Source organism: Opisthorchis viverrini, assembly GCF_000715545.1.
Source record: "Opisthorchis viverrini unplaced genomic scaffold opera_v5_11, whole genome shotgun sequence".
Classification (NCBI taxonomy): domain Eukaryota; kingdom Metazoa; phylum Platyhelminthes; class Trematoda; order Opisthorchiida; family Opisthorchiidae; genus Opisthorchis; species Opisthorchis viverrini.
Window position 1 is genome coordinate 1,881,354 of NW_008751667.1, and position 13,793 is coordinate 1,895,146.

General features: G+C 43.7%; 1 protein-coding gene across 1 annotated transcript; it reads left to right on the forward strand.

Annotated features, from left to right (window-relative positions):
- Positions 1-221: 221 nt before the first annotated feature.
- Positions 222-2,298, forward strand: T265_12710 (hypothetical protein; the record flags this gene model as incomplete). Its single annotated transcript, XM_009165060.1, has 2 exons — positions 222-392; positions 2,161-2,298. Coding segments are annotated over 2 exons (261 nt in total), but the record flags the coding sequence as incomplete, so codon positions are not given.
- Positions 2,299-13,793: the final 11,495 nt, after the last annotated feature.

Consider the following 13,793-nt stretch of genomic DNA (forward strand, 5'->3'; position numbering starts at 1 on the left):
AATTCTCGGTCCGTCCAATTCACTCTTCCAGAGGCATGCTGTTTCATGGTCTTTAGCCCCTGGTCTCGACAATCACAAGTTAACCGGCACGAATTCACGCATAATTTAATTGTGAATTAACAAACTAAAACTTACAGGCTTTTCCTTTTGCACCTGATTTAGTGAGAAGAAAAACTAAGGTGTGCGCAAAATAATCGCTTGTGGTAGCAACATCCTACTAGGGGGTAAGATGGCTCAAGTGGTTGGAGCGCAAATTTACTGACCAGAATGTCCGTGGTTCAAACCCGACCTCTGCCTCTCGACTTCACCTGTCTAGGCTTGGGCAGCCTGGCAGTATCCCAGGCCTCGCGCTTCCTTCGGCAGGCATGGCAGCTAGGCACCGAGAGGGTTTTGTAGCTGACTGAATGGGAATGTGGAATGGAACAACATCCCACTCCGTTCATTTAACGCAAACGTTGTCGTGCTAAGAATTCACCCTAATTGTTCAAAGATTGGTTGGTCTGCGTTTATCACAATCTAATTCGAAAGGGAAGCTTTGAGATCTGAGACGCGCGACACAGTTTATCGTATGGAGACTCACTCTACTGTGTCCTCACAACTTGTTAAGTTCACCTGGCCTGTAGTGTGAACCTTAAAGAACTGCGCTATCTTTTTTTCACTAGAAGACCCAGCTCTATAAAATTGCTTTGTGGGCACGTGGTTCTGACATCAACCACTAACTCAACAGCCAACTGAGAGGACCCAAAAAGCTCCAAAAAGCGCCCGCCGTTACTGTGATTCTTCTGATTTTCATTGCTTCCTGTTGTAATTGATCAATAGTTTTTCAAGTAATTTGATGAATTATTCTCTACTGTACACGTTTATCATCAGGTCTAAAAACGACAAAGATCACTCTAGAGTGGAAGGATTCTTTCTTCCGCGCGCCCGTGGAACTGAAATCTATGAATGACTTGGAAGTATATGTCCGACGGTCTTCCACTGCTTGGACCGCACAACTTAACGTCGATAATTGTGTGAAAGCCGTCAGATCTCGCTTCGTTAATTCAGGTCGCAAAACATAGTTATCTAGCACAAACGATTCAACTCCAGTGGGGTTCACCACTTAAGGGCTTAATGGGCACAAGATACACGCTTATAGTCCACCACTCATGGTCTGTCAGCTCATCAAATGTCTCATGGCCAGCCAACCATCAAAAAAGTGATTTGCTTCTATTATAACCACCTTCCTTATCAGCATTGCTGATAGAAGTTATTCTACTAGTTCCTAAGACGGATAGGACCAATGAACAGTGCCCCGGTCTGTTGCAAAGGAACAACGTCATCTTACCTACTCTACTCGTAATTTATGAGTAGTGCACCCCGAGGTGAAATCACATCGTACAAGCCAACTCCTGAACACATCTAGTGCGCCACGTAATACAAGCTTATTTAGTACGATATCCCGTGTGGGAGTAAGGTGACAGAACTACTAATCAGGTCCCCAGTGCCACTTTCTAATATTTCCAGCAACAATGAATTCATCTGCGTTGCAGCGTCCAATACGTTTTGCCTAAAATACAGAGGACCATAGGGCTCTTTTGCGGAGATCAGCTAAACGCCACCCCGGAAATTTGAGCAACAGCCTCACCTTAACTCACAAACGAAACAATCGTTACACCGGAAAATCGGTTGTGCTTGCCCACGCATCTTCCAGATTTGCATTTGTGGGTTCAATAAAACGTACGCACTTGAGAGTATGGTCGGTTCAAATTGTTTTGGTTTATATAATCGACCAGCAAAAGTTTCACTCACGCGTGCGTTTAACCCAAACTGAAATTTGAACAAGAAACAGATTTGCAATGAGAGTGGATAATCCGATTCCGAACTGCAGAAATGTTAAAGCCGTGGAGTAAGCGACTTGAGTAGGTGTGGTTCACAGATTGTCAGCTGACTGGCTTCTGGTGAGTAGCCAGAACATTTTATCTACTTACTCACTTGAAATTAAAAAGAACCTAATGCCTATTAGATCATCGATTACAAATTTGAAGTATGGCAACTTCCGGGAAACGCAACTACAGCTTCTCAGTTTATATCAAGGACAATATTTGCCCACGTGTTCGTGGTTAGAAGATATCCGAAAAGGATAAACGGCCATTCCAGCTGGCTAATTAGACAAATCAGAAGTCGTTGTTTAAAAATCTGGTCACATCAAGTTTACACTATGCTCATGTCCGGAGGCCAGCCGTCCCTAATACTCGAACATCACATTATTTGGGTGGATGTGTCATGTGCAGGATACAGATCAAAGACATGCTCTGATTGGTCAGAATGCCAGCCAATCTGGATAGAGCATCTTTAGCTCGACGCTTCTCGCCCCCTAACGGAGATTCTGGCACGATCTTGTGGTATATTCTGTGATTACCCTATGAATTCATCCGTAATAACCTTCCTTTGCCTCCATAAAGGGTGGTCTAAATCTACTGTGTTTTTTTATTTACCATAGTGGGTGGAGCAGGAAACCAAGGACCGACACACTTTAATTAAGACACAACAGCTCGAAAACTGGCTATAGGTGGCGCTAAAACGCACGTATTTTAACAACCGTATCGGATCTTCTAAGAATTCAGCGTGTGGAAGTCAGTGGATAAAATAAGCCAAAAACCCATTTCTGTGTACAATGCCAATTTCTGCTGAATCAACATACTACCCATAGGCGTTCGCAGTATGCTTTCCGACATGTCGTATTGTTGCGGATCCAAATGATAGTTTTATAAACGTGGAAAATTTTTAAGTCAAAACATAGCGTAGCGAAATAAGACGCTATAATCCGCCCTGTCGGTTGCCATGGGCAACCCTTCCTAAGGATTTCTACAATCACTTATTTGCGACGGGAACGTAGTCTCCACGCTCAAGCCTTCTTATTGGTGTGTTCCTCAGATCGCTTGACAGTCAGATGTCTTCAGCGTGTGGATGTGTTAGCTCTGTGTGCGTCTGGTTGTGTGTACTTCGACTAGGATTTGCCTCAGTTTGTTGTTGTACTGGCTGTAATGCGATGTTGTGGAGACCCTCTTTGGCATCTTGATTCCAGTACTTCATCCCTGTGGAGTGGAATCACCAGAAGGATTGCGCCAAGACAGGGGGACGACTGTTTAAACGAGAGTCATGTGAGTGGCTACTATATATACCGAAGTTCAGGCCTGATAGTTGAGATGCTGACGCCATCACAGCGGTTAATTCAGTTCGAGCTTGTGTTGATCTCCAGTGCTTCAGGGCACGCCCGTTCCATGTGTCAATTGAATTCTGACCGGAGTATACGTGAACCATCAGAGTTGATTTGATGGCTTGACTCAACGACATGGAGTGCAATGGCTGGGTCGCGTTCAAATTTAACTAGATTGGATTCCGTGGAAGGTGGGTGTGCATGTGGTTTGTGCTACGTAACTTGCACATGGAGTCACCTGGTTGTCAGATCTATGTATTCGGTCCCATATACCACACGAGAAAGTTGGTAGACACTATTTGTGCGGTGCTTCGTTTCGACAGGGCCCTATCCTTGCCAGGTGCCGTTGTCAATTACAAGACCGTTTTGATATCACAATCTCAAATTATCTTTTGAATAGCGTCTGAAATGTCGTTTCTATGGGGTGTTTCTACGGTGACCACCGGAATTTCGTCTGTGTTCGTTCCGTTTAACGTTTTCTCCATACGTTAGGCGATACCCAGTAACATTTGAGACGAATTTGGCCCCCAAATCCGAATATTTCTGAGCATATTTCTGGATGCATTAACGGAATTTTTCTAGCTTAGTTCTCGGTCTGAGTCTCCCAAGCTAGCGTTCACGTCAAAACAACCACCAAAGGTGCACAAGGTATATTAACACCCAAAACGAAGTCAGGAACACTTGTACAGCGCTTCATGTATATAGCGTAGGCGGCAATAACTTTTTGGAAATTATGACGAGTTCTGGATGCAATATTGGCAACCGGTATTCGGCCAATACTGGGTCGCGATTGGCTGTTGGGTCCAGATGCTTGACCAATCATATCTCGGCTTGATGCCGGACCGGCAAGCGTCCCGAAGTTTTGGCCAATCTTCTGTGGGATGGGCTTTTCGGCCGTAGCAGCACCTAACTGCGAGCGGTAAAGCGGAATCCGTGTGGAATCCCGCCTAACATTAGAGCACAGTATTGTGGCAGCGATCTGAAGCTCGTGATCGACTGTAATGCGCACGCTGCGCAGATTACCAAGTAAACCTGGCTTGCATTCAAGCTACCACCATCAAGTTTCCAGAATCAGGTGCCAACAGGGTTAGAGGTTTCGGCAGTGGTTTGGTAATCAACATGCACCGTAGGCTCAGAGTATCTTGCAGTTCTGTTGGAAGCTACCAAATTATGTAGGGTCTCGAACGTCATCCGTTTCATTTTGGCAAAAATGAACGAGATTTCATTCATTTTTAAGCTTCAGAATATCCAACAATTTAAGTTAGCCTCAAACCAAGAAAATCCACAACGGCGTACCGTCCAACTCTGCTTATTAGACGTCCCCCAATACTAATTAGCACGTTTACCCCAGATACGAGACCAGAACAAATTTCCCATTTTAATCTTTCCATGTAATCATTGGTAGCAACTATACTAACATTTCTGAGTGTTTTCCATTTAGTTACTAACCCGGGCTATTTTCCAAAGGTGCAAACAGTGAAACCGATGAATAGAGGAACTTTTTGAAATAGATTAGTCCAAAGTCCACACACAGTACTCGCACAATGCCTGTTTTAATAGGCCAGTGCCGTACTCTTAAGTCAAAATGATTCTTGGTTTCGCCCCTGAATACACTATCTAAATCGGTTTGCTCAAATCAAAGCGCATCAACATGGATACGGCGGTTCCACAACGACCCCTGATAGGATCCCTCGGAGGAACCTCTTGGACACTCAATGTTTCACTGATGAGCGACCTTCAGAAAGCAGACTTCTCTCCTGCATCTACCCATTTCGTATCGACTGCATCCAAACTTTTCGCTTCATCCAACTCTCCACACCTCGACATATTTCGTAAAACTCATAAAAATCATGTGACCAGAAATCTCAGGCCTGTCAAGGAAATAGAAAAACACAATTTCTTTCGAGTAAGAGTAAAAAAATGTCCAGCTTAAAACATACAGTAATGTTTGCAAAAAGTTGACCGAAAAAGAGAGTAGTTCGAAGGCTTCATAGAGCTTGATAGAGTATAAACCACAAGAATCGTGTTCTGAAAACTGACCTTCGCAAGGATAGGCTGAAAAAGCAGAATGTAGGTAGGATAGAAAAAGGTATATTGATTTTGTAGACCCAAGGTAAGTTTCCGCTGTTCCAGGTATTTTACGAGTCGAAATTAAACAGAGTTTCATTAGGCGTTTTTGTCACCAAACATTCATTTGTTCGATTGAAGAACACTCTAGTAGAGAATACCAGCCAAGTAGAACATAAGGTTGACGGAAACTCGGGGACTGCGCCTACCCGATGAGCCCGAAGTGGAAGGGCGAAACCGGTCGTGGGCTGTCGAAGAGTTTTCAGCAGCCGTGTGAGTAGTTTCCTTTATGAAAACAGTTTACTTTCCTTGCTTTCTTTTACTCCGCATTAAAGATTGTTATTGATGCACATTGGCTACTTCCTTCAGACCTTATTCAAAATAAATCAAATTATGATAATGAATTGATCTGTTTGCCTAATAAAATCTATTAGTTAGCAACAAAACCGAATCGTCAGAGCAACAGAATAAACTATCAAATGTTAAGGTGGTTGGAGTGTTTTACGTCTGCCCCAGCACCATCTATCCAAGCCATTTTTGGCCCAGTCTTCGCGGTCATGTCATGGGAGCGTAAAACAAAAGCCGCTACAGTCACGCCGAGTACTGCGGGCCTCCGTTTCTTCCTGTCTGTGAGCCTAAGTGATCCTGCTTATACGTGGAAGTGAACATTACAAGGCGTCGCACCCACTGGCGCACATGCTATGACTTCCTAGTCGATCTGTCTAGTTATATTTTGCCTGTCAATGTGAGCTGGGATACCGTCGAGATGGCTTAGTGGTTAGAGCACGAATTTACTAACCAGAAGGTCTGTGGTTCGAACCCGACCCCTGTCTTTCGACTTTCCCTGTCTAGGCTTGGGTAACCTGGCAGTATCCCGGCCCTCGTGATGAACCCTTGCATGGCCTGTCGTCACCAAGAAAGCGCCACAGCTGAACGATTTTTTGGGATACCGTCTGGTAGCACTCTCAAAAGATGTTGGGTCGATCCAGCTAATGGCGCCCTACTTCGGCATGGTATGGTTATCCAAATTTAAAGGCAAGAGATTCCTGGCCGTTTTACTTAAGGACACAAGGCTTCTTGACATAGAGTCTCTTCCATTTTCCCTCCACTCACTGCTAATGATTTCTTCAGTCGCGGTTGTATGGCAGTTAAGCACCGAAGGCATTACGGGTCGTCAACGATGATGGCGATGAGGACCCGTGGGGGGGGGGGGAATACATTCAAGTAAACCCTGATGACGCTTGCTAAATCCCCTAGAAAGCAACAGATCAGGCATAAATGAAACAGATAATTTGATCAACAATAAAAAACTCGACGCTTGAAAAAATGACTCACAGGTGCAGCGGTCAACTACAGATTCATTCACGTCCTCTGTTTGCAGGTAAGTAATTAGAAAAATGTCATGAATTTCATGAAGAATAACATGGTTTGAAAAAATCGGTCGCACTTCACGTCCATCAATCAACAAATACAGAAGCGAAATGCGTGCTAACGGTGTGAACAGTGTCTACAGATGAATTTACCGTAACGGTTTTATCCATTGAATCATTTTCCTCTCTTATCTACTACAGCAGCAATTGGTTTGGACGTAATACACTACTTATAATGTCGCTGAAAACGGTTCAACAGCCCACGAACTGTTTCGCCCTTCTTGAGGCTCATCATGTGGTCACAGTCACCGAGTTCCGTCAACCTTATGTTCTGCTTGAAACCAAATTGCCTGAAATTAGCGAAATTTGCAAACAAATTTTGCGATAGACTCACATCGAAACCAGGTGAATCTCTGCTCTATGGTGTTTTCAAGCAGCAGAATGTGCTGCACCAGGCCGCCATCAGTTCGTATGATTTTTTCACATACCACGATTCGTAATGTACTACTCATAAAGTTGCTGAACATTCCTCGACAGCCACGGAAGATTCAGCTGTGTTCCAGGTGTGTCTCTCGCAAAAGCCATTGGTTTGTACAGAGACATTGCTGCTTTCATGGACAAAGCTTGCAACACAGCTAATATGATATCAGAACTGAAAGCAAACGTCAGGAATTTTCGTAACAGTCATCTACCTCCACTCCGATGGTTACCAGGCTGCGTGTGTGTATGTAAACTTAGTCTGCATCCGCCGTCTGCAAATGACTTTACTGTGTATGCAGTATTAGTTTCCGCATGTTCCAATCCTAGCCAAGCTCCACCCATGCACACACACTCAGTCTAAGGGGACCATCATAGACCAGAGCTTCAGCTGGATTTAGTTGAGTCTTCAATCAAGACCAAATTACTGTGACCTTGGGAGAAGTTCACGAATTCCATGCAGTTTGAGTTGAAGCAGAATATAAGGTTGATGTAGCAAGAGGAATTCGCTTAAGTGATGAATTCCTAGAAGAGAGAAACTGGTTGTGGACAGTCGAAAAGTTCTCAGCGCCCTAGTGTGTAGTATGTCAGATGCAAGCCATCCCATTCAGCAGTATTTCATCCCGGGATAGCCAAAGCCAAAAAAACTTGCAGACAAAGAACACAATAGCTTTATTGCAACAAGCAGGGGCAGAAACTACAACCGCGCTATTTAAAGGTCACCTTTTAACATTGCTCCAACTATCTGGTAGACATCGATTGTGCGTGAGTGAAGTTCCTGAACACTGATCACAGTCGGTCGTGCCTGTGTGGTACGCCTGAACACTCATCAGGTTTTGTTGAATTGATTGAATGATTGACTGGCCTGGATGCTTTCCGGCTTTCCGGTTGAGTTTTTGGTGAAGCAGTAGGTTCCGGGCGTTCTGAGGTTGCTTTCAGGAATCTGACCTTCCTGACAGTGTGTCGTGCATCGGGTTAGATGGAGATCTGATTAACCTGTGGTATGTAGCCAAATCAGTGCCCGCTTGAGCCATTGAGTAGGTTGCACCAGATTTGTTCGTCAAGCATGGCAACTGGATTGCAAGATCCTCCCACCAGTTGATGGGACGTTATCACAGTGTGGTTATTTGAATGTCTCTGCAGTTCTAATTGCATTTATATGGTTTTCAAAGAGTAGGTAATAGATGAAACGTGATTGGTTCGTTTAAAGTTGACTAGTAGGTAATTTGATTGCCACCTCCACCATCATATTCTTGAACTGGATTATTAGGAGAACCAGCTTCAAACGTAACGGGACTACATAACTGCCAATGGAATAACCGTTCTTCGTTGAGACAGATTTCATTGGTTGTTCTTCACTCACTCTTGACAGATGAGTTGTATACTTGGTATCACGTTTTTGACTCGCTTTTAGGCGACAGCGATCACTAGAGAAGCTGGCTCGCACGTTCAGTGACTTTTTTGATTCGGCCAAGCGCACCAGGCGATCAAGTAGCTATCCAACCTGGAGTTCACGGTAATAAGAAGGCATTAAGGAAATGTGCTTCACCTTGACAGATGAGTTGTATACTTGGTATCACGTTTTTGACTCGCTTTTAGGCGACAGCGATCACTAGAGAAGCTGGCTCGCACGTTCAGTGACTTTTTTGATTCGGCCAAGCGCACCAGGCGATCAAGTAGCTATCCAACCTGGAGTTCACGGTAATAAGAAGGCATTAAGGAAACTGTGCTTCACAACACGGATTAAGTCGAATAGTAGTCGAATGTAGTTCATCCTCTCGAGGGGTGATAAATGGTTATGGCAGTGAGGCTTTTCGTATTTGTACGAATCCAGAAACCTATCCTCGGTATCTCCACAACGAACTCTGCTGAGGCAATATGGATGGGGAATTTCTGACTTTGTTGTGCGGGTGAAGAGGACGGTCAGGGCACGTTGGAAACAGGCCAACTCAGTATCAGTTCCCCTCTGAGGATGGATGACCATTCAGACAGGAAACTAACCAACAGTCATTCGATTATCTGAATTGGTCGGCAATAAGTAAAGCTATTTTTATGCATAATTAAATTTTGCCGTGGTGCAGGATCCTGTGGAAAACGGCCTGTAATCGATCCCCCACTTATTTGTCTTTTCTGTGTGCATTTGATGAGGCCTGATAAAGACCAATGCGCTCTTGTAACTGAGTTGTTCAGGGTGCGATCTCATTCACTGAGGGATGCCTGTTGCCAGAACAAGAATTAGAGAGAGATTGCATCTCATTGGTACATTACTTCCTTGTGGCTATATCCTATTAACGCGGGCATACTGAAAGAAAGCGTTGCATTACGCAAATTCATTCGAAAATAACCTTATCCCGAAATAAACCGAGCGTTACTTTGCCAAATATAACCTAAAAACCTCGAAGGAGATGACCTTATCCTGGGTCACAACACCTGGAACCACAAAAGGCATGGTACAAATCGCTGGAGTAACTTGGTTGGGAAAAACGTCGGAAAAAAATGTGTTGATATATTTGAGCACAAACTACTCTAAAACCGTCAAAATGGTTTTTCAGAGTGCATACTAACTCAGGGTGCACTCAGTGAAACTATCCTAAGATCCGACGGAGCAGCAAGCGAAACGGTATTTGTATTAGAGGTGTAAAACAATCCTGGTTCTCTGATAGTAAAAGAAGCTACCGAAAGCCCAGAGAGTGTGAGCACCTTGATGAGATGGCTCAGTGAATTTTGAAACTTCATTCAGAATACCTTCACAACTTTCTTATGTAATGTACATCACACTGAATATTTCAATCCGAATGACGATGAGACTTTTTCAGTACAAGTTTGATGGTGGATACTACTGATGTAGCATGCGAGTAGTATGTGGTTTTCTCATAAATCCGCTTTGCGTCTACTGAAAAGTGAGATTTTTTATGGAATTTGTGGAATCGCTTTGTAGCATTCCTTTACGTTTGAATGATAGTCAGTGAGTATCCAGAAAAATTTAGGAAGATGCGTTCGAGAAGAAAACGGATATTCAGTTTTTATGAAAAACAACATGCATATGAGAGTTTTGCTCCCCTGTCCAACAGTCTGTAAGTGTTCAGTTGGTGTTGTCCAATAAATAACTCCACAGTGAAGGACTCCTATCTTTCACAAGTATTATGTTCAACTGTAACCCAACCAGTCTTATTTGGACACAAGTTTACGGTTTTTTTCGGCCTATACCCAAACTAACATAAACAGTTATTTTGGAACGGAACCTACCACTTATAAGGTTTTTCAGAACAGTTGTACGGCTCGCGAACTGCTTCGACCTTTTTTAGGCCAAGCAGGTAGGCCTGTTTCAAGAATTCTCATCAACTTAGTGTTTTACTTGAGTGTCAAGTAATGTCCAGTTGGTCAATTATACTCTTTTGTATATCGTGTTGATGTTGAAGATGAATTCAACCGAAACTCTCTTCTACGATAATAACCTGGGATTCAACTGAACCTCCCATTAGTGGAAACCAGATATGCACATTGGCCTAGTTCGTCAGTACTTTTTGGATTTTTTGACACCAACGCTTGCAAAAGAAAAAACAGCTTCATATTCATCACTGGGCTCTCTTGAGAGGTCATTTTGTCACTTATTTTGAAGTGAAAGAACGCTGGAAATAAACAAAAACACAACTCACTCATTTTGATTTCCAAGCCCGAGTTTTCTTTTGTGTTGACTGGTTGAAAAGAAGGCAAATAAATGTGTGTGACTCAATTTTTTGCCGCTTCTTATTCCAAGGCAGTTAGTTGTGTTCATATTAGTTCTAAATTCCGTTGACTTAGGTGCTTTTTTTACAACGTTTGTACAACAGAAGTTGGGGATGAGATCTAGAAGTTAGTAAGTATAAATTCAGACGACCAAGTGCACGACTTTCTCTATGAAGGGTCATCTTCTGCTCCCATGGACTTTGAATGTGACTGCGACGCACCATGAGGTCAGAGAGTCTCACCATGTAAGTTGCTGGGAAGATGTCCTACTAGTTAGAATCGACGCACCATGAGGTCAGAGAGTCTCACCGTGTAATTTGCTGGGAAGATGTTAGAACCGACTGGACAAAGCTTACTTCATGATTCAGTGAACTCTATTTGAACAGGACCCTCAATGCTGGGTATTATCTGAAAGCAAGGCCTCTTCCCCTGTCCACCTGTCTAAAATATGTCTTTGTCAAACCTACATCATTCGCTGTCCATCAGCCTTCAACTCGAACTAAAGAGTGTCTTGAATTCAGCAGCGCAGGTTCAGTGCAGTATAGAAACTCCCTACTCCGCACCTTCCGTTAACGTAGCTCTGAGCAGTGGCTAAACTGAATGGAGGTATCCTACCCCTTCGTCTGTGAAAGCTATTCATCTACTCCACGCTACTTATGATTTTTGACAGTGTTGGAAGGATTCTGTAACAATTTCAGGCTTTGCGACATTTCTTGGTTGGCAAAATTCTAGAGGAAAATTAACTGTGAACAGGAATCGTAAGTTTGTCTACGCTTTCACTCAATACCTTCGGTATTTGACAAATCAAAGCCTGTGGCTTGCTTAACATATGCTACCAAGCACATGTTTGAATAAGTGGACTTTCCTGAGACAGTATGAAGTAGTGTGTAAAACAGGTAACCAATCTACAGATGGATTGTGAATTCGAGAGTATTTGCCTCTTCTCTATAAAGCACAAACCGCCGGAGCCCCACCCGTTATTCGCAGCTATCCCTAACCTCGGAATGGTTGTTCAAGTAGATAGAACGTTGTACGCTAATGCGTATTCCTTCGTCAACATGTGACAGTCTTCCAATTTAACTCAAGTTACAGATATGGAAAGTTATATTTTTCAAGATAAAACCCCAAAACTTGGTGGACCCAGACCACAAATGATCAACAAATGACAGTGGAAAAGCCTGTGCTTGAAGCAACCGGTACAGCTCGAGATTTAGTTCATCTGTACTTCAAGGGACCCAGCAGAATATAACTTGTAGTGGTCACAACTGTCGTGGTCATCAAAAGCCGCTGACTACGATAACTTGAAAAACTTCATCCGTACTTCACCGTTTGTTACGCGGAACTCCACATGGATTCCTCTTTACCGCTCGCAGTCAGGTGCTGCTACGGCCGAGAAGCCCATCCCACGCAAGATTGGCCAAAATTTCGGGACTCTTGCCCGTCCCGCACCAAGCCGAGATCTGATTGGTCTGACTGGACCCAACGGCCAATCATGACCCAGTATTGGTGGGATGCTGGTGCGCATCTAGAACGCGTCAGAATTTCCGAAAAGTTATTGCCCCCTACGCTATATATAGGAAGTGCTGTACAAGTATTCCTGACTTCGTTTTGGGCGTTAATATACCTTGGTGGTTGTTTTGACTTAAACGCTAGCTCGGGAGACTCAGACCGAGAACCAAGCTGAGAAAAATACCGTTACTACACCGTTTGACCCAAATCAGTTATTCTTATGAACAGTTGTCAAATGTCCGTGCTTTGAGGTTTCTAAGATGAATGACATGAGCAAATGTAGTAGGAAATGTAGTAGGTGCCTAACTGCCATGCCCCCAGAAGGAAGCACGACGGCTGGGATACTGCCAGGTTGCCCAAACCTAGACAGGAGAATTCGAAAGGCGGAGGTCGGATTCGAACCCCGAACCTTCCTGTCGGTACATTCGCACTCTAACCACTGAGTCACCTCGCTCCTGACCTGGAATATTCCTCGATAGATAAAGTCATCTATCCCATCGGAGAGTCTGCTGAAAAATGCACCCAGCATTACATTTTTGTCACAAATAGAAACTTTCGAACACACTGTGCGATACCTCGTGAAACTGCATAAGTTATTGAAGACCGGTTTAGATGCAGTTACGCTACATGAGTTAAGCCCATGCAAGATGCTCTGTTTCATGAACTAAAACAACTGTTAACTCACAGATAAACTCCAGGCAGTCACTCGTTAACCATACACCAGCGGTGAGAACTATAAGCCAAACAGACCTAGCATCTGAAAAGTGGCCACGCAGTTAAGCCGAATCCGTCACGTGACTGAGGGACAAATGGTGATATATTCCACATGAATGTGTGGTAAACACAGTGTTACTCTGACCGAATGCTAAAGGGTTTAACTATCGATCAGGATGGGACGCGATCCTATCGTTTTGGAAATAGGTTAAATATGTACTGCCAACGATTTCCAACTCGCGTACTGTTTACTGGTTATGCGTGTAGAAGTGAACCTCACACGTAACTGGTTTGCCCCTCGAACATCTATAAACTGCAGAAGTGGTCCAGGGTTTTCGAGAAATACACTCATTTGCAAATCAATTTGGTTTTCACGGGAGACTCACCTGAATCTCTCGTTTTTATGATGTCCTGAATGTGCTGCGCACAGGCCGCCTGATGATTCAATTGGCACGATATACGAGATATCACAGTATATTTTCATAAATGAAACTACTCACAAGGTTGCTGAAAACTCTTCGACAGCCCACGACCGGTTTCGCAGGTAGGCGCAGTCCCCGAGTTTCCGTCAACCTTATGATATACTATACTGCGATATCTCGAATATCGTGCCAACTGAAACATGAGGTGACCTGTGTGCAGCACTTTCAGTTGGAGGACATCATAAAAATGAGAGATTCAATTGAGTCTCCCGTGAAAACCAAATTGATTTGCAAATGAGTGTATTTCTC